This window comes from Haliotis rufescens, unplaced genomic scaffold (genome assembly GCF_023055435.1).
Source record: "Haliotis rufescens isolate VD_foot unplaced genomic scaffold, xgHalRufe1.0.p SCAF_2, whole genome shotgun sequence".
In the NCBI taxonomy this organism is placed as follows: Eukaryota; Metazoa; Mollusca; class Gastropoda; order Lepetellida; family Haliotidae; genus Haliotis; species Haliotis rufescens.
In genome coordinates this window covers 61,027,892-61,053,466 of record NW_025963890.1, presented here as the reverse complement: position 1 = coordinate 61,053,466, position 25,575 = coordinate 61,027,892, and the positions used below count along the sequence as shown (strand labels likewise).

Sequence of the window (25,575 nt, the reverse complement as noted above, 5' to 3'; positions counted from 1 at the left end):
TATCATGAGCATCGATCTAAGCAACTGGTATACAATGACAAGCATCCAACGAGTCCACGAGCTTGACCACCCGACCTGATGACAGGCATGATGAAGACATGCTGAAGACAGGCTCCTTGATCAATCAAATTAAAGCCAAAATTTATCCTGGTTAGCCGTTCGTATGCGCTATTTTGCGAAAGTAAACCACACTAAACCACATAATTTGACTTCGCTAAATGACGCAGTACATGTTTTGCATGCATAGTGTTGTAACTGCATCCCATCTCTAGCATGGTGTAACTGCGGCGCCGCCATGTTGTAAAGGAACTCTCATGAACTTTACCACACTTCAGTCCATCCTACTACAGTCAAGTCTCGTTAATCCGACATCGTTGGTGGGGCGTTGTCCAACAGCAATACCACGTGGCGTTGCTCCAATCGCATTTGCCGATCCAAGATCAGTAGCCAGGCTTTGAATATTAATGAAGTCATCCATGCTTTCTTGTTTACATACCAGTCGACCATGGTGAGTCGACCATGTTTTATATACCTGTTCGTATTTTAAACTGGCTTCATGCACATTTATCTGGCTTCAATTTGTAAACTACATTTGTATAGCTTTGTACATACAGGTTTGAATAGCTTTTCCTGTTAATTGTTATGTTAATCTCTGCAGCCAGTGCGTGTCAAAACACGGGGTTGTGTACTCGCGGTCAGATGACCACGGAGTACGCTGATCACTGTGTCGGATTAACGAGACTGATTAATGAGTGATTTCGGCAATTCTTTGCAAATTAGGTGTGTCGGAGTCGGGGTGCGAGAATGTCGGATTAACGGGACTAAATAGCACTGAATCAATCAGTTCCCATCATTTGTGTCGGATAAAGCCGAGTGTCGGATTAACGAGTGTCGGATTAACGAGACTTGACTGTACTCAGTTAACTGGACAGGGCGAACTCATCACAGGATGATCTAGTGGAGGCGACAAAGCTTCGATTCGATCTCCGACCGCAAATTCCGCACTGTTTTTAAACTTGTTCATTTTATCAACATCCGTAAAGAGGCTGTACATAATGTTGATGTCTCATAGAAGAAATACACTGCGCCCCTCATGGTTATTCTCCCTGGAGTGTTTTGTTGAACGATAAACAACTCCCATTCGTCGTTTATTTTTTAAGTATACCCCGACAGTGAGTGAGTATGGTTTTACGCCGCTTTTAGCAATATTCCAGCAATATCACGGCGGGGGACACCAGAAATGGGCTTCACACATTGTACCCATGTCGGGAATCGAACCCGGGTCTTCGGCGTGAGGAGCGAACACTTTAACCACTAGGCTACCCGACCGCCCCTATACCCCGACAGGAAATAATATATGATAAATAAATAAGTCGAAGGCTCACAAAATTCTATTTATTTGAAACGATTTCAAACGCACTCGGAGTCTTCGTTGTCACAACATTCAGTACATACAGTACACAGGTTAGGAGTACCTAGCGTCAGGATTGTTGCAAGAGCCCAACAGGTTGGGGTGATTGCATGTCATCGTAACCCGACCTTGTGGGGCGTTACTGTTTATTCCAGTCGCAAGCTCGCCTAGTCAAGTGTCGATTAAAAAACAACAACTGTAAATTGATTATTTAACAGCTCCAGTAACAAGGAAGAAGACTGAAATCTAAACAGCATTCGGGTATTTCTTTGGTTTCAGCTCGGGTGGGTGTTATTTGTTCAAACAAGGAAGTATGAAGCCCTCTCTTAAAACATCTCCTGGGCACAAGTGTGACATTGAGGTAGAAACCACAGCGGAACGTCGACCATGGCAATTGTGAGTATATTTTCTTGGTTTTGTCTGAACAACACATACGACTTAAGTCCACTGTAGGTTTAAGGGCACAACACACGTCGAAGTTCTTGGCTGAATTGTGTCTTGTTGTGCTGTGACATCACGAACCGATTTAAACACGTAGTCGTTTATCTCCCATGACAACAGACCTTACTGTATGTGTCTGTGGGTGCTAAGACTTGTGTGAGATCGAAATGTCCACATGTTTTTTCCCTTAGGTTATGTAGCTGAATATGACCATAAACCTTCGGAATATAACGAATACTGGTTGCCCTTTGTGCATCATAATGCGTGAAGCTACACGGGCATGACAAGTTAACCTACATATACAGAGGCAGTTGCTAGTTATAGTAGTTGTAGTTCAAGGCAATAACTAGTAGCATTTTGTCTTGTTCTATTTTCTTTATTTATTAGTTATGTTTTTCGTAGTAGTAGTAGTAGTAGTAGTAGTAGTAGTAGTAGTAGTAGTAGTAGTAGTTGTAGTGGTAGTATTAGTAGCAGCAGTAGAAGTGGTAGTAGTAGCAGTAGTAGCAGCAGTAGGATTAGCAGCAGCAGCACTAGTAGTAGTAGTAGTAGTAATAGTAGCAGCAGCAGTAGTAGTGGAAGTAGTGGTAGTAGTAGTAGTAGTAGCAGTAGTAGTAGCAGCAGTAATAGTAGCAGCAGCAGAAGTAGTAGTAGTAGTAGTAGTAGTAGTAGTTGTAGTGGTAGTAGTAGTAGCAGCAGTGGAAGTGGTAGTAGTAGCAGTATTAGTAGTAGCAGTAGTAGTAGTAGCAGCAGTAGTAGTAGCAGCAGCAGCAGCAGCAGCAGCAGTAGTAGTAGTAGTAGTAGTAGTAGTAGTAGTAGTAGTAGTAGTAGTGGCCCAAGTTGTAAAGTCCAAAGTGCCATCAAATGATACCGCACTGGGACTTCTTAATAATACTGTACATGTACATGTAACGGGTGCTTACTAAAAGCGTTTTGGATATGGATTCGATGCAAAACAATGAGGAAGGAACCTATTATAAAGTTACAGATTTCAGATTGTAGATGACAAAAGCCTAAAATACAGAATACAAAGACATCTAACGAACAAAGTGAACACATGGCAATCCAACTTCGCATTCACAGCAACTTCTTTTTGCCATACAAATCCTGCTCAACATGTGACTAAAAGCCTCCGTTAATCCTGCTCAACATGTGACTAAAGGCCTCCGTTAATCCTGCTCAACATGTGACTAAAGGCCTCCGTTAATCCTGCTCAACATGTGACTAAAGGCCTCCGTTAATCCTGCTCAACATGTGACTAAAGGCCTCCGTTAATCCTGCTCAACATGTGACTAAAGGCCTCCGTTAATCCTGCTCAACATGTGACTAAAGGCCCCCGTTAAATGTTCAAAACAATTCTGGTGGTCATGTGGAGGGCATTTCCAAAGTTGACGCATCAGTGACAAAAATGTCCGATGCAATTTTCTTTTTATACTTTTAACCTATGTTCCATGTGTTTTTCTCAAGTGAACAATTTATTTGCCTTTGCATGTGTTTGTGCCTGTTACCACCTGTGGGGTAGGATACGCTCATCTTTTCGCGAACACCACCATTACTATTTGATTTCGTAGACCCATGCTATTATTATTTGATTTCATAGATCCATGCATTTAATAGGAATTATGGAATGGATTCGCTTTTAATAGAGATTTCTTACGATTATGGAAAAATATTTTTCCGTTTTCATACATTCAACCATTTCTTCTTGCAGGCTTCACCTGTTGTCTTGGTCGCAGTTTTCTCCCTGACATGGAGCGCAGGTACAAACGTCTCCACCGGACATTGCAGGTGTAATGAGACACGACTGCAGCTGGTCGTTGATTGTTCCAGCTGTGACTTAAACTCTGTTCCCAACAATTTACGTGTGGGTGTAGAAGTACTAATTCTCTCCCACAACAATATTCGCCATCTCAACAAAAGCCTTAACAGATATCAAAACCTACAAAGTTTAGACATTTCCTATAATAACCTCATAGGTCTGAACGAAACAGATTTCATCAATATGTTGAATTTAGAATTCCTAGATGTTTCCAGCAACAGGGATCTTGGACTTGCAAATGTTGGGATTGGGCTATCTGGGTTAAAAAACTCATCACTGAAGATTCTGAAAGCGAATCGATTACACAGATACCAAGGGCCGGGGATTGTTGTGAGGCGTCAGGATTTGGAGTTTGTTCAGCACACCAAAATAGAGGAAATTCATCTGGATGGAAACAGGATCGAGCTAATGGATTGCACAGTTCCTTTGCTAATGCCAAGGTCACTAAGACGAATATCCCTTAAGAACAACATGTTTATATTTGGCTTGTACTTACTAACATCTTCAGAGTTAACAATCGAGTGGGCTGATTTTTCTCAACAGCACTCTTCCTATATTCGTCCATTTTCGGTTGACGAGATGTTAACAGTAAATTCAGCTAAGAATGAGAGGATTGGGGATGTTAGTCAACCATGGCCAAACTGCGAGAGCAAACTTTCTATTAACAAGGCTCCTGTAGGACTTTCTGACGGACCATGGCCTGGTAACTGGACAATATTCATTCCTCCTAACATGACATTTCTCAATGTTAGTTCATCAAAACTGAGTTTCAATATTCTAAGGATGGGGCTCGGCCCGAATAACTTAAAACAACTGGATTTGTCTTACAACTTCTTCACACGTTGGGAAGGCCCAGTGTTTGGAATAGACACAATAGAAATCCTTGATGTGTCACATAACTACTGCGGATACATTCACGACAACTTTATCCCAAATCCAAATTCTGTAAAAACATTAAAGGCTAACTCAAATTACCTGGGACTAAGTCTAGGTAATAACAGTTTCAGTAGCCTTGTTAATCTTGAGAATCTGGTCCTATCGGACAATAAAATAAGTTCTCTCCCACCCAATATCCTAAAAGATCTGTGGTCTCTTCAATCTTTAGATATTAGTTCTAACAGTTTGAACTCTTGGGATACAGACATTGAAAGCATGTCTAATTTGACAAAGCTTGACCTCTCCAGTAACCTCTTTACAGAAATTCCACAACGTCTAAGGTTTCATATAGATAACATTTTTCCTCATAGTTTTAAACTTGTTGTGCATAATAATCCTTTAAAATGTGACTGTCTTACGCTGCCCTCCTTAAAATGGATGGAACGAAAAGGGGAAGGGGTCGGTGATATTCAAATGTTGACTTGTAAATTTGTTGATGGTAGAGAACTCAATATGACAAAATTACATGGTATTGTCATGGACCTTGAGAAGATATGTGCCTCATATGTTGGCATTATGATAGGGGCTCTTAGCATTGTGTTTTTAATTCTTGGTGTAGGTATCTCTGGGGTCGCCTACCGATACAGATGGCGTCTGAGGTACTTGTACTATTTGGTCTTGAACAGATACCGTGGCTATATTCCTGCAAGGGATGAAGAGCAAGAATTCGAATTTGATGCTTTTGTCTCATATGCTGATGAAGATCGTACTTTCGTTGTTAGGGATATGAGGCAGATTCTTGAAGAGCAAGAGAGATCAGAGGACAATTTCAGTCTGTGCATCCACCATAGAGACTTTCTTCCAGGAGAAGCCATCGCGGCCAACATCCTGAAAGCCATCAGTTCCAGCAGAAAGACTGTGGTGATCCTGACCAGGAACTTCCTGAAGAGCTACTGGTGTAGATACGAGATGGAGATGGCCAAGATGGAGAGTATCTACACTGGAAGGAACACCTTGCTGGTTGTAGTCATGGAGGACATTCCTGTGAAGGATCTTCCTGTGGATATAGTGGAGGTGATGAGACGGGACTCGTACGTGGAGTTCACAGATGACATGGAGGGGAATGCAGTGTTTTGGCACAGCTTGAAGAGAGGCCTTCGAGGATAAAATACGAATTGGGAGAAACACAGAGAATAGTTTGAAGGTGATTTATATAGCCATTTTTTAACAGATAGGATTAGTCATCTGTTGTGTGTATATCTAAATGTTTGTTTCAACACATTTGTAACAAGCAAAGAACCGTTTATTGTACAGTTCATATCACTGTACGCGCCCTTGCGATAGTTTGAATCCGTTTTGAATAGCCTTGAGAATCTTACTGCAGGTGTATTGTCTAGATGTACTACATATAAAAATGCCAGTTGCTTAGGAAGATACCTTTTTGTGACCCAACTGAACCAATGCATACCAGACCTGCTTTAACTGACGAATATGCTCCGAAGTTTGGCGTGCATTTCCAGTCTAGATCTTGCCGTTGTAAATAGTGTCCTGTATGAAACTAAGACATTTTCTCTGTCATTAGGAGAATCAGTAATTCCTAGATTGTTGTACATCGTAAAATGTATTGTGAAGAATAATAAAGTGAGGTTTGTGTAACGTGGTTGCATTTGTTGGGGCAGTCAATTGCTCAGTTCCTAGACCTCCTTTAAGATATCAGCTAGTGAAAATGCCGTTTGCACAAGTTAATCACTGATCTATACTTGGCCACTTCTTCTGCACCAGTTACTGTAGACAATTTACATGATAATCGCTGATCTATACTTGGCCACTTCTTCTGCACCAGTTATTTAGGACAATTTACATGATAATCACTGATCTATACTTGGCCACTCCTTCTGCACCAGTTATTGAAGACAGTTTACATGATAATCACTGATCTATACTTGGCCACTTCTTCTGCACCAGTTATTGTAGACAATTTACATGATAATCACTGATCTATACTTGGCCACTTCTTCTGTACCAGTTATTGAAGACAATTTACATGATAATCACTGATCTATACTTGGCCACTTCTTCTGCATTAGTTATTGAAGACAATTTACATGATAATCACTGATCTATACTTGGCCACTCCTTCTGCACCAGTTATTGAAGACAATTTACATGATAATCACTGATCTATACTTGGCCACTCCTTCTGCACCAGTTATTGAAGACAATGTACATGATAATCACTGATCTATACTTGGCCACTTCTTCTGCACCAGTTATTGAAGACAATTTACATGATAATCACTGATCTATACTTGGCCACTTCTTCTGCACCAGTTATTGAAGACAATTTACATGATAATCACTGATCTATACTTGGCCACTTCTTCTGCACCAGTTATTGAAGACAATTTACAAATTAATCACTGATCAATTCTTGGCCACTTCTTCTGCATTAGTTATTGAAGACAATTTACATGATAATCACTGATCTATACTTGGCCACTTCTTCTGCATTAGTTATTGAAGACAATTTACATGATATTCACTGATCTATACTTGGCCACTTCTTCTGCACCAGTTATTGAAGACAATTTACATGATAATCACTGATCTATACTTGGCCACTTCTTCTGCACCAGTTATTGAAGACAATTTACAAGTTAATCACTGATCAATTCTTGGCCACTTCTTCTGCATTAGTTATTGAAGACAATTTACATGATAAGCACTGACCTATACTTGGCCACTTCTTCTGCACCAGTTATTGAAGACAATTTACAAGTTAATCACTGATCAATTCTTGGCCACTTCTTCTGCATTAGTTATTGAAGACAATTTACATGATAAGCACTGACCTATACTTGGCCTCTCCGTTTGCGCTATTTACAGAAGACACGATGTATGTTAACCATGTGAACACACCTGTCATATTCACATATTCGCTTAATTTGTCTCCCGAAAGACAGACATCATTTGAGACACAACATATGAATTATACCTGTCGTTTGTACATTTCTGGCACCTTGGTATTAATTAATGAAACACTCGTCATGTGATTATCATGTAATCTCCACTTTCACATCACAAGATAAAATTACAATCCATCATATTTTTCGTCAAGGACATTTCCACACTATCAAGGTCATACGCAACTGGAACAAATGCCATTAACTCTGTGTGAAATAGAGTTGCTTAGCTACACCAGCAAGCAAATGTCTATTTCTGGGTATTTTAGCAGTGAGTGAAAGAGTATGCTTCCATGCAGCTTTTAGGAATATTTCAGCAATATCACGGTGGCGGAAGAAATGGGCGGTACACATTATGTCCATGTGGGGAATCGAACCCGGGCCTCCGGCGTGAGGAACCAACGCTTAACCACCAACGCTACACAACCGCCCTTGGGGTTAGGAGACAATGATTCGGGAATCAGGGGTGTGCAATGTACTCAGTGCGAAACATTAGAGTGTATTCCGGATTCAGCGGTAGGAGGTGTTGGCACCCTCATCTCTCCCCATCCAGAATTGTGGGAAACTTTCTGTTGACGGCCATCACCTCTTGTGCACCTCGGGAAGTTGTCAACACAGCTGTGTCACTAGACACTAGACACGAGTCACTAAGGAAACGGGGACATAGGAAACACCTGTATAGATTATGACGAAGACAGGAATAGTGTCGTGTGAAACGACAGACGGGAGCAAAATGGCGACCAGACTGCTTGCGGTGATCGTGTTGGTCACACTGTTGCCTGTTTTGGCGTCACAGAGGTAAAAGTGCTTCTGTTCTCTAAATTCGTATTTGCTTGATAGCTTAATTACTTTTCGTAATTCGTAATTACGCTTCTTGGAGTAAAATACAATGCTATTAATCTGTGAATGTCCTGCAACGTTGTCTATATTTTTCACAGACACATCGCAAGACGCGGGGCGCTGTCGTATGTGGTGCACAAGGGATGTTTGTATATGGCTCAGTAAGCTAATGAATTATTTACATTTAATTAAAATGTGCTATGCAGTGGTTAGTACCCATTTCTAGTTGCGGTCTGGGCTTTGTGGCCAATGCAATATGTGACACTGAGAGTACGTAAGCTCCTACTATCCATGGTAAAATATTAGTTATAGCGTTCCTTCGCTATAGTACCGCGTTCTCTCGCTATGCTACCGCGTTTCCTCGCAATAACTGTAGCGTTACCTATCTAAACAATTAATTTTGGGCTGGACAAACCAGTGTCGGGGGCATGAGTAACGATCCGGGACGTTCCTGGCACATACTGAGAAAGAACACACATGGGAAACACCCAATCCTCATTGCAGTCGGTAAGCATAAGGTACTGGAAACCAATCATCAGACCCAGATTTCAAACGGGGTAGTACACACATAATAAAACAGCTTTGATTGTATTGTTTGTTTGTTTGTTGTTGCTTAACGCCGCACTCAGCAATATTCCAGCTATATGACGGCGGTCTGTAAATAATCGAGTCTAGAACAGAAATCCAGTAACTGACATCATGAGCATCGATCCACGCAATTGGGATACGATGACATGCATCAACCAAGTCAGAGAGCCTGACCCGTTAGTCGCCTTTTACGACAAGCATAGTCGCCTATTGCGACAAGCATGGGTTGCTGAAGACCTATTCTACCCCGGATCTTCACGGGTAGCTTTGATTGTAACATTAACCACTGTGGCGTGAAACGGATCGTGTATCCCTAGTCAACATCGTTTAATTGAAAAGGGCCCGTGAGACTTGGGCAACATATATGAATAAAACTTTATATCATAAGTAAATCGATCACGTAAATGGAAAAATCACGACAAAAATTTTGTCATCAATATATCACCAATATAGAATTTACTGTTAGTATTGGTCTCGTGCAGATACAGTGAACATTCTCGTATTCGATACAGCTTCTGTGCTTGTTCAACACCGAGACTGTAGAGGGAACAAACGCAAAAGTACAGAGGGAACGTGAAATTATAACGAGGAAACGCGAAAGAATTGTGAGGGAACGTGAAATTATAGAGAGAAAACGTGACAGTATTGTGAGGGAACGTGAAATTATAGAGAGTAAAACGTTACAGTGAGGGAACGTGAAATTAAAGTGAGGGAGCGCTACAATATTGTGAGGGAACGCGATAGTATAGAGTGGGAACGCTACAAATAGTGTATTGTGAGGGAATGTGAAATTATTGCGAGTAAACGCGACAGTATTGTGAGGCAGCGCGAAATTATAGAGAGGAAGGTCGACAGTATTGTGAGGGAACGTGAAATTATAGAGAGGAAACGTGACAGTATTGTGAGGCTGCGCGAAATTATAGAGAGGATAGTCGACAGTATTGTGAGGGAACGTGAAATTATAACGAGGAAACGCGACAGTATTGTGAGGCAGCGCGAAATTATAGAGAGGATAGTCGACAGTATTGTGAGGGAACGTGAAATTATAACGAGGAAACGCGACAGTATTGTGAGGCAGCGCGAAATTATAGAGAGGAAACGTGACAGTATTGTGAGGCAGCGCGAAATTATAGAGAGGAAACGTGACAGTATTGTGAGGGAACGTGAAATTATAGAGAGTAAAACGTTACAGTGAGGGAACGTGAAATTAAAGTGAGGGAGCGCTACAATATTGTGAGGGAACGCGATAGTATAGAGTGGGAACGCTACAAATATGTATTTTTACTATGGCAGATAAGGGTTTCCGTATGTAACAAAAAGTGTGTGTTTAATTAAGGTAACTAGTTATTGGTAGTTAGATGCCGGTCACAAAACTTGAATTAACAGACGAATATCGCATACGGGACTATAACTGCACTTGAATGGATTGTCTGATAGACATTTCTTACAAAGTTGACGGATGACAAAGAAGACACAATTTATGGACAACAACTTCCTATTTGACTGTAATGGCGACGTTTCGGTATAGATCCTCATACCGTTGTCAATCAAGGCTGAATGATGAACATGGTACAGGATATATATGGTAGGTTGAGGATTTAGATCACCAGATCCCTCAATACCCTATTTATGAGGCAACGGCAGAAACACAACCAAACACCAAGAACATAAAGGGGTAGCTAATAAAATTGACTGTAACTGTGGACAACCCTATGTCGGTGAAACATCCCATCAACACCATAATCAAAGAGCACAAAACTTCAACCATAAAATCGGACCATAAATCACCCATCTCGGACCTGCCAATATCACAACATCAAATCCTCTCCAACAACCTCCATGACTTCATGGACAGAAAACAGAAACAGTCCACATTCACACAGAGATCAAGGCTATTTCATCCCGTCCGCCTACTATAAACTCATTAAGCAAAAGTCACCCCACCCATGCATACTTTATCCTGTTTAATTGGCTTCCTTTTAATTGGCTTCCTCGTCATGTGTTCTTTGTCCATCATGTTGTTACAGTGTTATCATTCTGTTGTTATTTTAACTACTCATGTTAACCTCTCGCATGTATGCAATTGTTGTTACTGTTTATCCTCCACCTACCATATATATTCTGTACTATGTTCAATACTCAGCTTTGCTTGACAACGGTATAAGGACTATACCGCCGCCATAACAGTAAATGAAGAAGTTATTGCAATTCGCCATTGATACATGCATCAACCAAGACAGCGAGCCTGGCCACCCGATCCCGTTAGTCGCCTTTTACGACAAGCATTGTCACTTTTAACGGCAAGCATGGGTTGCTGAAGAGCTATTCTACCCCGGATCTTCACGGGTTTAAACACATGCACAAACATGGAAGGTTAAATGTGAATAAATGAGGGGTGTCAGTCACACACACACACACACACACACACACACACACACACACACACACACACACACACACACACACACACACACACACACCGCCAGCAACAACAACCCCATGTTCCAGCAGTGTTACAGACCGTAGTGGCCCATCTGCATATGTAAAGTTTATAGTATACGCGCCGTCAGATGGTTCAGACTAACACCCTATCATTTCTATCATAGCTATGTTCGTGACAACTACCCCGTGCTGGAGGCGACGCACGACACCAGTGTGGGCGGGCGGACCAACTGGGTAGACTGGGCTCGGGACGTCGCTGGAGCATCCTACCTGCCCGACGAGCTGCTGCATGGTCTCATCGAGTGCGGACAGGGCTATACGTTCTTCGCCCTGACGGCGTCGCAAGCCCTCATAGCGGAGCACAATATGTCGCTGCCTCTTATACCAGGAAAATAAAACTGCTTCTCAAACATGGATATATTTTTCACCGGATGTCTTGAGAGCAATGCGTACCGAGCAATGAGCAATGTGGGTAACTAAAAACATCGAATTTTTTATTGGCAGGTGATCGCTGCCCCATGTGTCCGAGTGGACCTCCCAGCTGAGTTTTGATTGAAGTGAAGGTGTGCTAATGGTTAAGTCAATAGAGGTAGGGGATTGGAGAGGGTTTAGGGGGATTCTAGTTGGTTGATTATTGTTTAGACAGATGAGATCATTGGAGTCTATCCAGTCGTTAATTAGTGTGCCAAATATATTGTTAATGTCAAATTTTGTTTCGTCACGATATGGCTGAAATATTGCCGATGTTAAATATTAACTCACTCACTCACTAGTTTGCCAAATTTGTCAGAAAAGTTTTTTGTACCCCACAGTGGGTGGTGAGCGTTGAAATCACCTAAGAAAAGGGTATTTTGGTCGATAAATTTAGATTATATTTCCAGATCCTCTCCTAAAAAGGGTTTTGTTTTGGTATGATATACATTTATAATGGTTATATTAGTTTTGTTTATGTTGGTTTTGATAGCCAGGCATTCAAGATTTGGGGTTGGGATGTTAATAGTTTCGTAATTTAGATGTTCCTTAATAAAGATACCGAGGCCTCCATGAGGGGGTCTGGGGAAATTTAATGTACGTGGTCTGTCCTACCGAATGAAAGTATAGCCTGGTATTTTGAAGGCTTTTTTAGGTGATATTTTTGGTTTCCTGGACTGCGATTAGTGAAGGTTGAATTTTCCCAAGGGCTATGAGTGCCTTAAGCTCATGCCCATTGGTGGTGATTCCATTGCAGTTCCACTGTATGAACACCATTGTCGGGTTTTAGAATGAGAGGGGAGTTTTGTAGGCCTAGATGGGGTGGTGTTCTGGGGCTAGATTTGGAATGCCAAATAGGGATAGGGTTTTATTTAAGTGCTCTGATGGCTGCCTGGAAGTTTTGAAAAGTTTTTAGGTTAGAGAGGAGGGCCAGGGAGTGGATTTTCTTAGGTGTGGGTTTTTAAGGAGAATGGCTGCTGTTAGGAATTCTATGAGTTTGTTTGTGTTTGAATGTAGTTTCTTGGGTGTGACTGTTAGCGAGGGGGCTGTCTTGAGTGTTTGTAGTTTATGGTTGAGCAGCTGTTTCCTTGTTGCGTTGATCCTGTAGTTTATTTGTCTGTTTCTTTGTTGTGGGTGATTTGATGGTATAGGAATGGCTGATCTGGTAGGGCGAGGAGCTTGGAGTTGGGGTGGTGGGGTGGGGGTAGGGGAGGGAGGGGGAGGGTAAAAGGAGGGGTAGGGCCGAGCTGAGGGGTGAGGGTTGTGAAAGGGGTGGTACCGGCTTGGATTTGAAAGGGGGGGGCAGGATGAGGGGGGTGCTGGGGGGGGGGGGCAGGTAACAGTGCCCTTGTATGAGCCGCATTTTTGGCACATGGGCGGCTGTCTGCAAGTGGATGTGAGGGGATCAAATGAGTGGCAGATGTTGCATTGTGGCGGTTTTTTCTAACGGGATTGACTTTATAGGTGAGTGTACCAAAAATGATGTGGGCGGGGAGATTTGTTGTTTTAAATGTTAGAAATACTGTTTGTGTGGTTGTCCTGCCCGGGATGGGTGTGCGGTTGTTAATGTTCTTATAGTTTATGATTTTAGGTTGTGTGGAGATTTTGTTTGCCATGTGGATGTAGTCTTGGATATCTTCTTGTGTGTCCCTGTGATCTATGTGAATAACTCCCTGTATTTGTGTAAACCAATTGGGCACCTGCCATGTTATGTTTAGTCCAGCAATGATTGGTTGTTTGCTGGCGTGTATGAGTGTTTCTTGTGTTGGGAAGGTAAGTTTGTAGCCTCTGCCACATCTCTTTATATATTTGTATGTTATGTTAGCTTTGTGCAGGCAGAGGGCGAACTTGTTTGTGGAGTAGGTGTCATTTAGGGGTGTGGATGTGGTTAAAAAGCTAGTAGGATGTGTTTTGGTGGTGTGGATGTTTGTGGGGGTGTTTTGGGGAGCATGATTTCTTGGTTGTAAGGTGAGATTCCGGGGGTGAGTGGGAAGGGCGCTTTGTTTGTTTTGGGGAGGGTCTTTTTTTGGCAGTTGTGTTATGAGGGGTGGTGTATGATTGTGGTTGTTTCTGAATAATTATGTGTGGTTCAATGCTATGTGGATGCTATGAGGCAGAGGACATATATTTGTACCTGTAAGACCAAAAGTAATAAGAGAACAAAGGTGGAAACTTAACAATGGAAGCCAACAGATAATTGGCGCTGACAGATCTGCAATAGACACTGTCTTTAAGAGGCGTGTGATTTTGTCACGTTTAAAACAATACTGGGCATGTCCGAGTAACTCTCCACGGATGGAGAGTTACGAGGGTTTTCACCGACTTTTAAAACATATCCGTGACGTCATTCTATTGTTTAAATACTCCATTTTTTTCAAGAAAAGACAGTTGGTTGTGTTCTCCGCCGCTATTGGACGTGTGCCTAGCTCCGTCGCGACCTGGGTGCCGGTGTACAAAGCGATCTTAGCGCTAAGGTGATCGTAACTCCCATACCTTAACTTAGACTTACGACAGTCGTAGCGCCAAGGTTGTTGTGTACAACTGCACTCTGATCTTTACAATGCATGGTACACGGCAAATTCGAATGTTTTGTCGAAGTGTAAGAGTAGGGGAGTGTTTTGTTTGAACCATTTTCCGTGAACTTCGAGCCATCAAGACTAAAGAGGTTTTCTTTCTGGGCAGACCCGTGAAGATCTGGGGTAGCATAGGTCTTCAGCAACCCATGCTTGCCTTAAAAGGTGACTATGCTTGTCGTAAAAGGCGACTAACGGGATCGGGTGGTCAGGCTCGCTGACCTGGTTGATGCATGTCATCGATCCAAATTGAGTGGATCGATGCTCATGATGTCAATCACTGGATTGTCTGGTCCAGACTTGATTATTTACAGACCGCCGTCATATAGCTGGAATACTGCTGAGTGCGGCGTTAAACAACAAACCAACCAACCAACCAAATCCTTCTAGGCATGGGTTCGACAACCATGTCATTTATGTGTCTGTTTTTTAACGCCAACAAATAACAGCAACATTCTAGCTGTATGACTGAGGCCTGTAAATAATCAATTCTGAACCAGACAATCCAGTGATTGATATTGTGAGCAACGATCCACATCATCAGGGTACAAGGATACTCCGTCAACCGATCCTGACTAACCGATTCATTGGGTAGCCCCTTACGACAAGCAAAGGGTGCTGAGAACCAATTCTAACCCGGAATCTTGAGTACAGAACGGTGTAAGGCTTCTCGTGCATCTACGTGTTGTGACATTCGGTAATGCCGGATTCGTTAATTCTTTGCGATTCCTTTCCATGACACCATTATGTGTTAAATTGTTCACAGTTGATGAACTTGGAACAGAGCCTGGAGGGAACTGAACTTAAAGAAACTGTACGACGGGAGGTTCTTCAAGTTTGGCGATAGCTATTTCAACTTCTCGAAGAATATCTCTTTTTTTGTGCATTTCAAAGCGTGGGTCGTGGACAAGATGTCCTCATTCTGTACAGGCCGAGTTTCCATAAACATCTGACGACTGTCCGAGTTTTCACTAAGCTTCTGGTGCGAAGGGAGCGGTCCGGTAGCCTCGTGGTTAAAGCGTTCACTCGTCACGCCGAAGATCCGGGTTCAATTCTCGACATGGATACAATGTGTGAAGCCCATTTCTGGTGTCCCCCGCCGTGATATTGCTAAAAGAAGCGTAAAACCATACTCACTCACTCACTCTGCTTCGAAGGTCAGCTGACCACCATCCTCAGTGTAATGGTTCCTGTTACATTCATTGGTCTCTTTAAGTTTGGTCTCCGTGTGTGTGTGTGTGTGTGTGTAATTGCGTTTTGGGGGTACTGTCTGTTCTGAAAAGTTAGGCAGTGCCTCTTTCTGTAACGATAAACACAAAATTTATTAAGATGTGAAACGTTATCTCATTTAGTGAGTTTTTTCTAATGAGTATGTTAATTGACGTAGAACTCGTTAATCCTTTATAAACGATTAATTCATCCAATGCGTTCTACCATTATCATGGTATGTGATTCAAAATAAAAAATTCAGTAAAGTACGTTTATAACGAAGACGCTTATAGCGAATTGTCGGACATAACAAACTGTGCTGGTCCCGGCCATTTGCTGTATAGATATATCATATGACACGACTTGAGTACTATAGCAGTTGTGTCAAAATTCAATCATGTAAGACAATTAATGGGACAATACACGTTTTATTCTGTGACTTTGGTTTTACACGATTTGTAGCAATATTCTAGCAATATCACTCCCGGGGACACCAGAAATAGGCTTCACACATTGTACCCATATCAGGAATCGAACCCGGGTCTTCTGTGTGATGAGCGCTTTAACCACAATTCTACCCGACCCCCACACGTTTTATTCGAATATAGCAGGTGATGAGATGATAGGTGCAGACGACGGACGCGCAAACAAATACCCAATTCCGGAATAGGGACCAATGCTAACACAGAATCCTGAAGGAGTCACTTTTTATGACTACCATGAGGTCCAGGCAACCTACTGCTCTGGAATTAGCATAGGGACATAAGCCTACATTACTGCCGACTTCATTCCAACTCATCATCCGAAGTACGCTTAGTTAACAAGCCTACTGTCCAGCCTATGTCATCACGCATCAACACTGCTTCAGAGAAGAGGGTCTAAGTGACACTTATTGACAATGAAAACACAACATCAAATATGCATGGTACAACTTCAGGTTTAATGTTCCACTGTACATTTGTGTTGACAGTAATTACATGTATAGATCAATGCCTTGCTGGCCAGGTGGGTGCTGTGTTTATATAGTGTGTAAGTGTGATGCATGAGAGTGGTGTTGAAAGGTAGGAATGTAATGGGAAAGTGAAAACAGCTCCCAGGATGCCCAGCAACGCATTAAACTCCTTGTCTGCAAGGATCGGTCATTGCATAATTCTCCATGAAATCCAGGCTATGAAATCTATTGACCAATAACGGAATCACTGAAAATGTGCAACCTCTGGACAATAATTTTTTTAAACCGGCATTCTTCAATACACTATAATACAGTAATAACACTGCAATTACGTGTATTGTGTTTTGTCTTATCCAAGATGGCGGACGTTTCCGAGCAAAAATGTGTATAACGAACAACGGATATAATGAACTGATTTCTCTGGTCCCTTGTAGTTCGTTATATCCGTGTTCTACTGTACTTAGTCAGTACCAACACCAGATTACACAGCCAGGATTTCAAAGGACAGTACATTCATCTCATTCTCACAACAGACAATCTTAAAAATGGTAAAATGTCTAAAAGCAATACTTCTTGTCCATATCTAATAACATTCTTGTGAACACACAATATTACCAAGTGCACACCCACAGTTTCATCCTGTGGCTAGTTTCACCTACAAGTACAGTGCTTGTTGTTTAACACGGCTCTCACTAATATTCCAACAAGCACAGTGAAACCTGGTCATTGCGGAAATCTTGCTTTCTTGACCATCTTGTTAGGAACGCCAATTTACAAAGATATAGGACTCCATGTGATTCGTTAATGCAGAAACCTGTTAATCAGGACTATTTCACTGAGTAAAGTCCTGTCTGATTTAACAAGGTTTCTCTGTATATTGTTTTACTCCATCTGACTGCAGCTGAAGCCGTAGCCCAAAGACTGAACTAGTAAAATGTCTTTCAGTCTTGTAAGCTGAACTTGTAATAGTCCATATATTAACACTAAAATCCACTGAAAAATAAAACCATGAGACAAATTCAGGCCAGTAGACTCCAAAGTTTTGTGCAAGACTGAAATTGTGCACCATATTTTCAGCAGTCCTATAATCAGAGGATACGGCAGACATCAAAGCAATGTGTGATTGCCTTGACGATTGTCCTGGACCACTTGCACAAAGGTACTGTAGGTTTGGCATAAACATTGTAGTGCTAACATTGTAACTGCCTAAATAGCAATTCTACATAAAAACATGAATTCTCTAGGCTAAAAAAATAATAGTCTTGGTTATCAGGCACTACCCAAATCATCATAAAGTCCGCAGCACATTTTGTTTTTATTTCCATTTTTCAAAAATAAAATAAAATAAAATCTTCAAATATTCTGTGTCTCTCTAACACACAACGCTGGCAGTGAAATGCTACAAAACTTAAGAACATGATTTCACCGAAATTATTGCAAACAAAATTTGGTAACATACTACATGTAGCTTGAACTACAAAAAAACAACACACACAACGCCCGCCTGCACTATATTTTCAAAAGCCATTGCCTGAGAACCACGTCTTTTATTTTTTTAAGCCCTACCAAATCATCTTTCTCTTTCACTCATATTCTGTTATTTCTAAAAGCACCATCCTTGAGATATCCACATGACATCATCCACACCCCATTTATACAGCTGTAAAATGCCAATCACCAGTAGAATGAGTTAGTGAGGAAGGATGCTGCCGAGCTGAGCCAGCCTCCCTCCTTCTTCTCATCACGCGCAGTGCGTGCAACGGCCTTGTCATCTATCACAGGACTGTCAGCATCGTCGGCAAGGTAACTGGGCATGTCAGAGTTCTCCTTCTCAGCTTCTTCCATCAGGGATCGGAATGACAGGAAAAGCTGAATTAAGAAGAGCTTCTATTAGACTATATAAACTCTCAAATAAATACATCTCCTCCAGTGGCAGAAATATTGGTACAGGCGGATGGACTTCAAACAATGTCAATTGCTGTAATAATTTTAATGTTTTGGATATTAAAACAGTACTTTGGCCTCCATTTTTAGAAGTTGCCTTCACAAGAGTTACCCTTTTCATTACCAGACACAACACACTGGATTATAATTCACTCAGCTACATGCTTCATACTCCTCCAACCCGGGGTAGAATAGGTCTTCAGCAACTCATGCTTGCCATAAAAGGCAACTGTGCTTGTCGTAAGAGGCAACTAACAGGATCGGATGGTCAGGCCCGCTGACTTGGTAGATGCATGTCATCATATCCCAATCGCGTGGATCGATGATCATGATATCAATCACTGGATTGTCTGGTCCAGACACGATCATTTACAGACCGCCATCATACAGCTGGAATATTGCTGAGTGCGGTGTTAAACAACAAACAAACAAACATACTCATACATCATGTACATGCTTTACTTCTTTTACTTCAGAGTTGCACTTGTCCACAAAACTATCACTTATTAATGTTTCAGCAAGTTCCTCCACAAGCAGTACTATATCCCATGTATTCCTACGTAATGGCCTCCTCACCTCCTCTCCATTGTCGTCTCGGACCACCTGCTGGGCTGCCATCGTCTGCGACCTTGCTACAGCCTGCACCAGGCTCTGAAACATACAAACACACTTGACTTTTCATTCACACCATTGCCAGTCTCGTAAGGCAGTTTCATTTTGGAGGAAAATCCAACACAGTACAGGACAATGACCACTACTGTAGGTCTGCTGGTACAGTGCTCATGTACCCAGGATCATAATCGGGCCAAGTATGGGATTCAAACCAAGTACCATGTTCGACTTAATAAGCGACTGCTCTAATAAGGGCCCATGGCGATATTTACTAATATCATGGCTTGTTATATTGTGGCTTTAGATTGATCAATGTACACAAGACTTATTTATTAGCGTATAATACGCACTCGTGTGTTATATGCATTCTTAATTATGGGCGATTAAATTCTGGAAAAAATATATCTGTCGCATTTCACTCTGTCAGCATAAACCACGAAATTTATCTTTCAACCAAAATAATATTCTAATAAGAGCCCCCTATTTCTAATTTTGAGAGCGCCCTGGGTGCTTATTACGTCGAATACGGTAGTTCCTCACACAAGCTCCTGACAGCAATAGCCCATTTGTGGAGATCTCAATACTATCATGGCCTCCAGACATAGCTCCCCACTGTGCTAGGCAGCCCACAACCATGCATGGAGTTGAACTCACAACCAACTGAATGTTGTGTTTTCAAACAATGACTGTTGTGATTCCGAATACTCTTCCCCCTGCTAAGGTATTTTGTTTGTTTGCCAATTTGAAGTTCTATTTCATGTCAACTTTCATGCAATTAGTTTAGTGAGAATGCAAGGAGACAGTTGGGTGCTTTTCTGTTTGTCTTGAATCTCATTTGGCTGTCTATCAATGTCAGGTTCACAAAACCTAGATCAGACCTAGCAAAAACAAACGCATATAATCCCATAAAAAGACACTGGTCACTGGAGGTGACTGACCTCTGGTTTAACGTCGTTCTTGACCCGCAGTATGCTCCTCCTCTTGTTCATGTCGAAGGTGATGCTGATGACCCCCTTCACCTGAAGCAGCAGCTTCATGCACAGCTCCCGGTCACTCTGGCAACAGTTGGTGAAAGGATAACATAATTGCACCACAATTTATAAGTACAAATCTAAGACAAAAAGAAAGATTCCTGTTTTCTCAGGCACCGACTCATCAGAATAAGACAAACAAAAACTTCTGACACACAGAACAGACAACAAAGCCCACTGTTTCCAGGTACTTCACTTGTCCAGGCTTCTATTTGCAACCACATTCATGTCTGTGCAAAACTCTTAGGTCTACCTCCCTATATCACTGACTGTTTTTTCAGCATTATTTTCATATCTCAGTAGAGTTGGTATTAATATCAGAAATTATACTGGTAAGAAATAAAGTTTGTTGTTTAATGCGTCACTCAGCAATATTCAAACTATATGATGGCAGCCTGTATAGAATCAAGTCTGGACCAGAAAATCCAATGATGGATATTGTGAACAATGACCAAGGCTGTCAGGGTATGAGGACATGCTATCAACCAAATCCCAGTCTGACCACCCAATCTATTTAGTCAACTCTTTAGACAACCATAGGTTGCTTGGGACCTATTCTAACCTAGACCCCTGGAAGAAAAAAAGAGAAATATTTGTGTATAAGGAGTGAGTGAGTGAGTGAGTGAGTGAGTGAGTGAGTGAGTGAGTGAGTGAGTGAGTGAGTGAGTGAGTGAGTGAGTGAGTGAGTGAGTGAGTGAGTGAGTGAGTGAGTGAGTGAGTGAGTGAGTGAGTGAGTGAGTGAGTGAGTGAGTGAGTGAGTGAGTGAGTGAGTGAGTGAGTGAGTGAGTGAGTGAGTGAGTGAGTGAGTGAGTGAGTGAGTGAGTGAGTGAGTGAGTGAGTGAGTGAGTGAGTGAGTGAGTGAGTGAGTGAGTGAGTGAGTGAGTGAGTGAGTGAGTGAGTGAGTGAGTGAGTGAGTGAGTGAGTGAGTGAGTGAGTGAGTGAGTGAGTGAGTGAGTGAGTGAGTGAGTGAGTGAGTGAGTGAGTGAGTGAGTGAGTGAGTGAGTGAGTGAGTGAGTGAGTGAGTGAGTGAGTGAGTGAGTGAGTGAGTGAGTGAGTGAGTGAGTGAGTGAGTGAGTGAGTGAGTGAGTGAGTGAGTGAGTGAGTGAGTGAGTGAGTGAGTGAGTGAGTGAATGAATGAATATGGTGTTACGCCGCTTTTAGCAACATTCCAGCAATATCATGGCGAGGGACACCTGAAATGGGCTTCACAAATTGTACCAATGTGGGGAATCGAACCCGGATCTTTGGCATGACAAGTTACCGCTTTAACCAGTAGGCTACCCGACCGCCCCGGGCACAAGGAGAGTAGTTCACCATCATGCATGGATTGACACTGACACAAGCCTCAGTAATTCGTCTGGTGTTAAAGGAATCCTGAAGGCTCATTGAAAATGTAGAATTTTAGGCTGTTTAGGGGTCGTCCTTATACATTACCATTATTCAAGCTAGTAAACATGGTAAAAGTTTCACATTCATGATAATGTTTCTTTTATGTTTCCTACAAAATTGCCTGCCATCCAACCTTTCATTTTATATCCAGTTAATGGAAGCCTGTTTACTGACGTAGGCTCCTTGCCTGAGCACCACACAGTACAGATGGGTACAATGCTGCATACTGACCCTGTCTGTGATGCCCCTGAGCTGCAGGATGACCGACTTGTGTTTGTGGCTATGGTAACTCAGACTCTTGTTGCTCTTCTTGCTGCAGCTGCTGTTCCTTCTACAAGTACAGTAATCAATATGTCTGTACGTCATCACAAGTAGCAGCAACGTCTAGGGGCTTTCAAAATAGTTTTTACCTCTGGACAAGATAATTGTTACAAACATTTCATTTGAACAGTCAAGGATGGATTTAAACCCCCCAAAGAGGAAGTGAGGTTTGAATTTGCTTTAAGCAATATACAAACAATATCTTGGCAGGGGACATGGGATTCACACATTGACCCAAGTGGGGAATCAAACCCCCGGGTCTTCAGTGTAACAAGCGAATGCTTTAACCACTAACCCTCCTCCAAGAAACAGCCATGTGTGCTCACTTACAAGTCGGATGATTTGTCACCAGTAAGTTATTGTTATTTGTCCATGCAGAGGTAAGATTTGTTTGTACTTTGTAATTTGTATGTAGTTTTGACACTATTAGTTTGTATAGAATATTTCAAACAAATCACTAGTTTCATTCCAAAAAAGTGAAAAGTATAGTGATGAAGGTAATCCATCAGGACTGAAAGGTTCAAAGTGAACTAGTGCCATAAATCTACAGGTGCCCCTCCTCTGCCCACCTTGTTGAGTGAATGTTGCTGGTGTCTCGGAGTGGAGTCTGTTGATCCACCTCTGTAAGGATGAGGTACAGCTTCTCTGTCAGGGCCCGTAACTCTGGCTCTCCATCACTCCTGTACACACACAGAGAACCTCACCCTCTTGTCTTTTGATGTCAAATTATGTCAGCACAAGTCAATAACAGTTGAAAAATCTAGGGCTTGTGTGTGTGCTTCCACTTACACATTTTGAAACAACTTGTAAGGATGTCATCTGAGAGGCACCTGTGTATTAATCACTGTATCTCACCCAAGCTTTTTGTTTTGTTTGTTTGTTGTTTAACGCCGCACTCAGCAATATTCCAGCTATATGACGACGGTCTGTAAATAATCTAGTTTGGACCAGACAATCCAGTGATTTACATCAGGAACATTGACCCACACAATTGGAATACGATGACATGCATCAACCAAGTCAGCGAGTCTGACCACCCGATCCCGTTAGTTGCCTCTTACGACAAGCATTGTCACCTCTCATCTAAGCATTATCTCCTGCTGAAGCCAGTTTTGGATGATAAAATACACAACACAAACAACAACATTCATTACTACTTTCATATATCTACATATGCTGCCAATAAGTTGAATTTCCACCACCTATAATTGGTTCTAATCAGTTTGTTTCAATTGTTCATTCAGAGAATAGGTTACAACGATTTTCTGGAATTTTCAAAAGTCAAAATCATACTTCTTATATAACATGTATGAAACTGTCTTATTGGTTGCATATGAATGATGAATGGTGTGTGACTAAATACAATGTATAGATTCATTAATGTAAAACATTTAATATTGCATGTTCTAGACACTTTGATAATACATTGTAGCATCAGTTTGGGTTACTATTCAATCACTAATTACAATTAATCAATTGATATTTTCAAAATGACCTGTTCATGAGTGCCTCTAGCTGGTCCAGCATCCCCATGAAGTTTTTCAGCGGTGCCACATTCTCCCCACTCTCCACCAGCAGCAGCAGCGTCTACAACAACAACTCCATTGATGATCAACATGCCTAAAACATTCTCATCTATTTAAAGAAATCTGTAAAAAACCTGGAACAGAGATCAACAGAGTTGGTTCACCAAAGAATCTATACAAAATGATACTGCTATGTAATTACATAGATGATGATGATAATAACAGTGTATAATATGTCATACAAGTTAAATAATAAACATAGTAGATTTTGACAAAGTGTTTCTTTGAAGCCTTAGAAAACTGGTGATTCTTACCTAAAGAGCACTTAACTTGGTGAAACCTGACTCCCTAAGAAACAATATTGTGAGATGTGTGACTGCGCATCTATATTGATTTAAATGTGTTTTGTTTGAAAATCAAATGAGTCCATATTGTGTGAAAAGCATTTCTACATAAAGATATTTGAACACATGCATGTGCATGGTTCTTATACATACCTCAAGTGCTAATGTTACAACTTTTGTGTCTGAATTTGAGAGTACGACAACAAGTCCTCCAACACAGGTGGCATCCTATAACACAGACAAAGCCATATATGCAACTGAAACTCATTCATCAAACCAGATGATATGTAGTTAAATAAGTATCAAAGTAGTACTGTCAAGTTGTTACAATTCATTAAATGGTTCAATTAATTTAATTTAATAAATGTAATAGAAAGAATGAAATTGTTTAACAGTCATTACACTAGGTATTCACATGAACTAAGGGTGGCTATGATTTGGTGCTCATGCATTTCTAATGTAACAAGTGCATCATGAGAAATTGAGCCAATTGTTTCTGTGTAATCAGCATTATAAGAGAAATCATGCAGCTGTTTATTTCCACTTCAAACAAATTTAATCCAGAACTTAATGTCATAAAACGGTTAGTAGAAATAGAACTTAAGTCACAAATTTTGTGAAATGTAATACTAGGCTTTTTCAGCAGAAACTTCATAACTCTACTATGATGATAATCTGTTCAGACTCAAAATATGGGGCTAAAGCTAGAGTCAAGCAAACCTTTGCAAGTGCTGCTCTTTTCTTTGGATCTGTGGCCAGTGTCTTCATGGCACTAATAGCATCAGTTGTAACCATTTTGATGAAAGTTATCTGATATAGTACCTTGCTGCAAAACATAATTAATAAAATTGCAATAAACATGCCTCTGCGTGCAGATATATAGGCCTATATCTGCAGTCATAAATTCACCTCGTCTCCACAATTAGACGTACTTCATGACGTAAAGTATATAAATCATATTGACATTTCGATTATAATTGACGCATTGACAAGAAGTTACAATTGAACCAGATTGACCTAGGCTTCTGACTGTCTGATCAGGCTTTAGTTAGCCTGTCCGGTATAGACAACGGTATATCGAATAGCAATGTTGAGAAATGTTGGGGACGAATGTTGACCGATGACCTTCTTTTCTCAAATACCAAACAAATGTATGTATATATATATATATATATATATATATATATTGATCATGAGCGCATATATAATGACAACGTATTAATTTCAAATATATACAATAATACATCTTACCACAAAATAATTTCAAAAGGCTCTTGTAAAGAAGGTAAACATGTACAGGCGAAGGTTGAATTTGCCTCTTCAGTACACTGCTGTTTGATTGGCTCGTTTACATTCAGAAAAGCGTGCTGATTGGATAAGTTGTTTGTGACTATTTTCGTCAAAGTTTAGAAATCAATCTCGGACACAGATAATTTATCTAATATTTCTCCGTGAAATTCACATGCAAAGAAAACATACATGTCACACATAAAGGTAGATGCAATTAATACAAGTTCTTTATAACTACAATATTAGGATATATCACGGGCAAAATAATTAGCAAATAAGCGTTGAAATTAATGTTTCGTTTCATTCTCCAATACAAAATGTGAATTAGCTCCGCCGGAAGTGATAAACGATTGGATGGTCGTCGCTATTTTACATACTTTTCGAGACCGTGTGTATGCGTTAGTTTTATCGACTATCGCACTTTTCAAGGGAGACAACTCATCGCAACTGTCCAATTCGCGTCTAATGTTACAACCCAATTAAAGTCAGAAAGTTCGCGTGTATTACGACTGCTTATGACACTTTGATACAAGGAC

General features: G+C 41.1%; 3 protein-coding genes across 3 annotated transcripts; 2 read left to right on the top strand and 1 right to left on the bottom strand.

The window, feature by feature from the left end:
* Positions 1-1,524: 1,524 nt before the first annotated feature.
* LOC124142299 (toll-like receptor 4) lies at positions 1,525-6,200 on the top strand. Its single transcript, XM_046510701.2, has 2 exons — positions 1,525-1,807; positions 3,561-6,200. Exons 1-2 carry the CDS (start codon positions 1,799-1,801, stop codon positions 5,709-5,711), a joined length of 2,160 nt encoding a protein of 719 aa, XP_046366657.2. The 5' UTR covers positions 1,525-1,798; the 3' UTR covers positions 5,712-6,200.
* Positions 6,201-8,144: 1,944 nt separating this feature from the next.
* On the top strand, positions 8,145-11,791 carry LOC124143760. The gene is made up of 3 exons (XM_048400288.1): positions 8,145-8,305; positions 8,446-8,508; positions 11,542-11,791. The coding sequence occupies exons 1-3, from the start codon at positions 8,193-8,195 to the stop codon at positions 11,771-11,773; spliced, it is 408 nt and encodes a 135-aa protein (XP_048256245.1). The 5' UTR covers positions 8,145-8,192; the 3' UTR covers positions 11,774-11,791.
* Positions 11,792-16,549: 4,758 nt separating this feature from the next.
* Positions 16,550-25,132, bottom strand: LOC124142292 (armadillo repeat-containing protein 1-like). The gene is made up of 9 exons (XM_048400287.1): positions 25,001-25,132; positions 24,470-24,575; positions 23,903-23,977; positions 23,375-23,466; positions 22,449-22,559; positions 21,790-21,889; positions 20,077-20,193; positions 19,103-19,177; positions 16,550-18,451 (listed from the first exon to the last, which is right to left on the bottom strand). The coding sequence occupies exons 2-9, from the start codon at positions 24,542-24,544 to the stop codon at positions 18,257-18,259; spliced, it is 840 nt and encodes a 279-aa protein (XP_048256244.1). The 5' UTR covers positions 24,545-24,575; positions 25,001-25,132; the 3' UTR covers positions 16,550-18,256.
* Between the last annotated feature and the right edge of the window lie 443 nt (positions 25,133-25,575).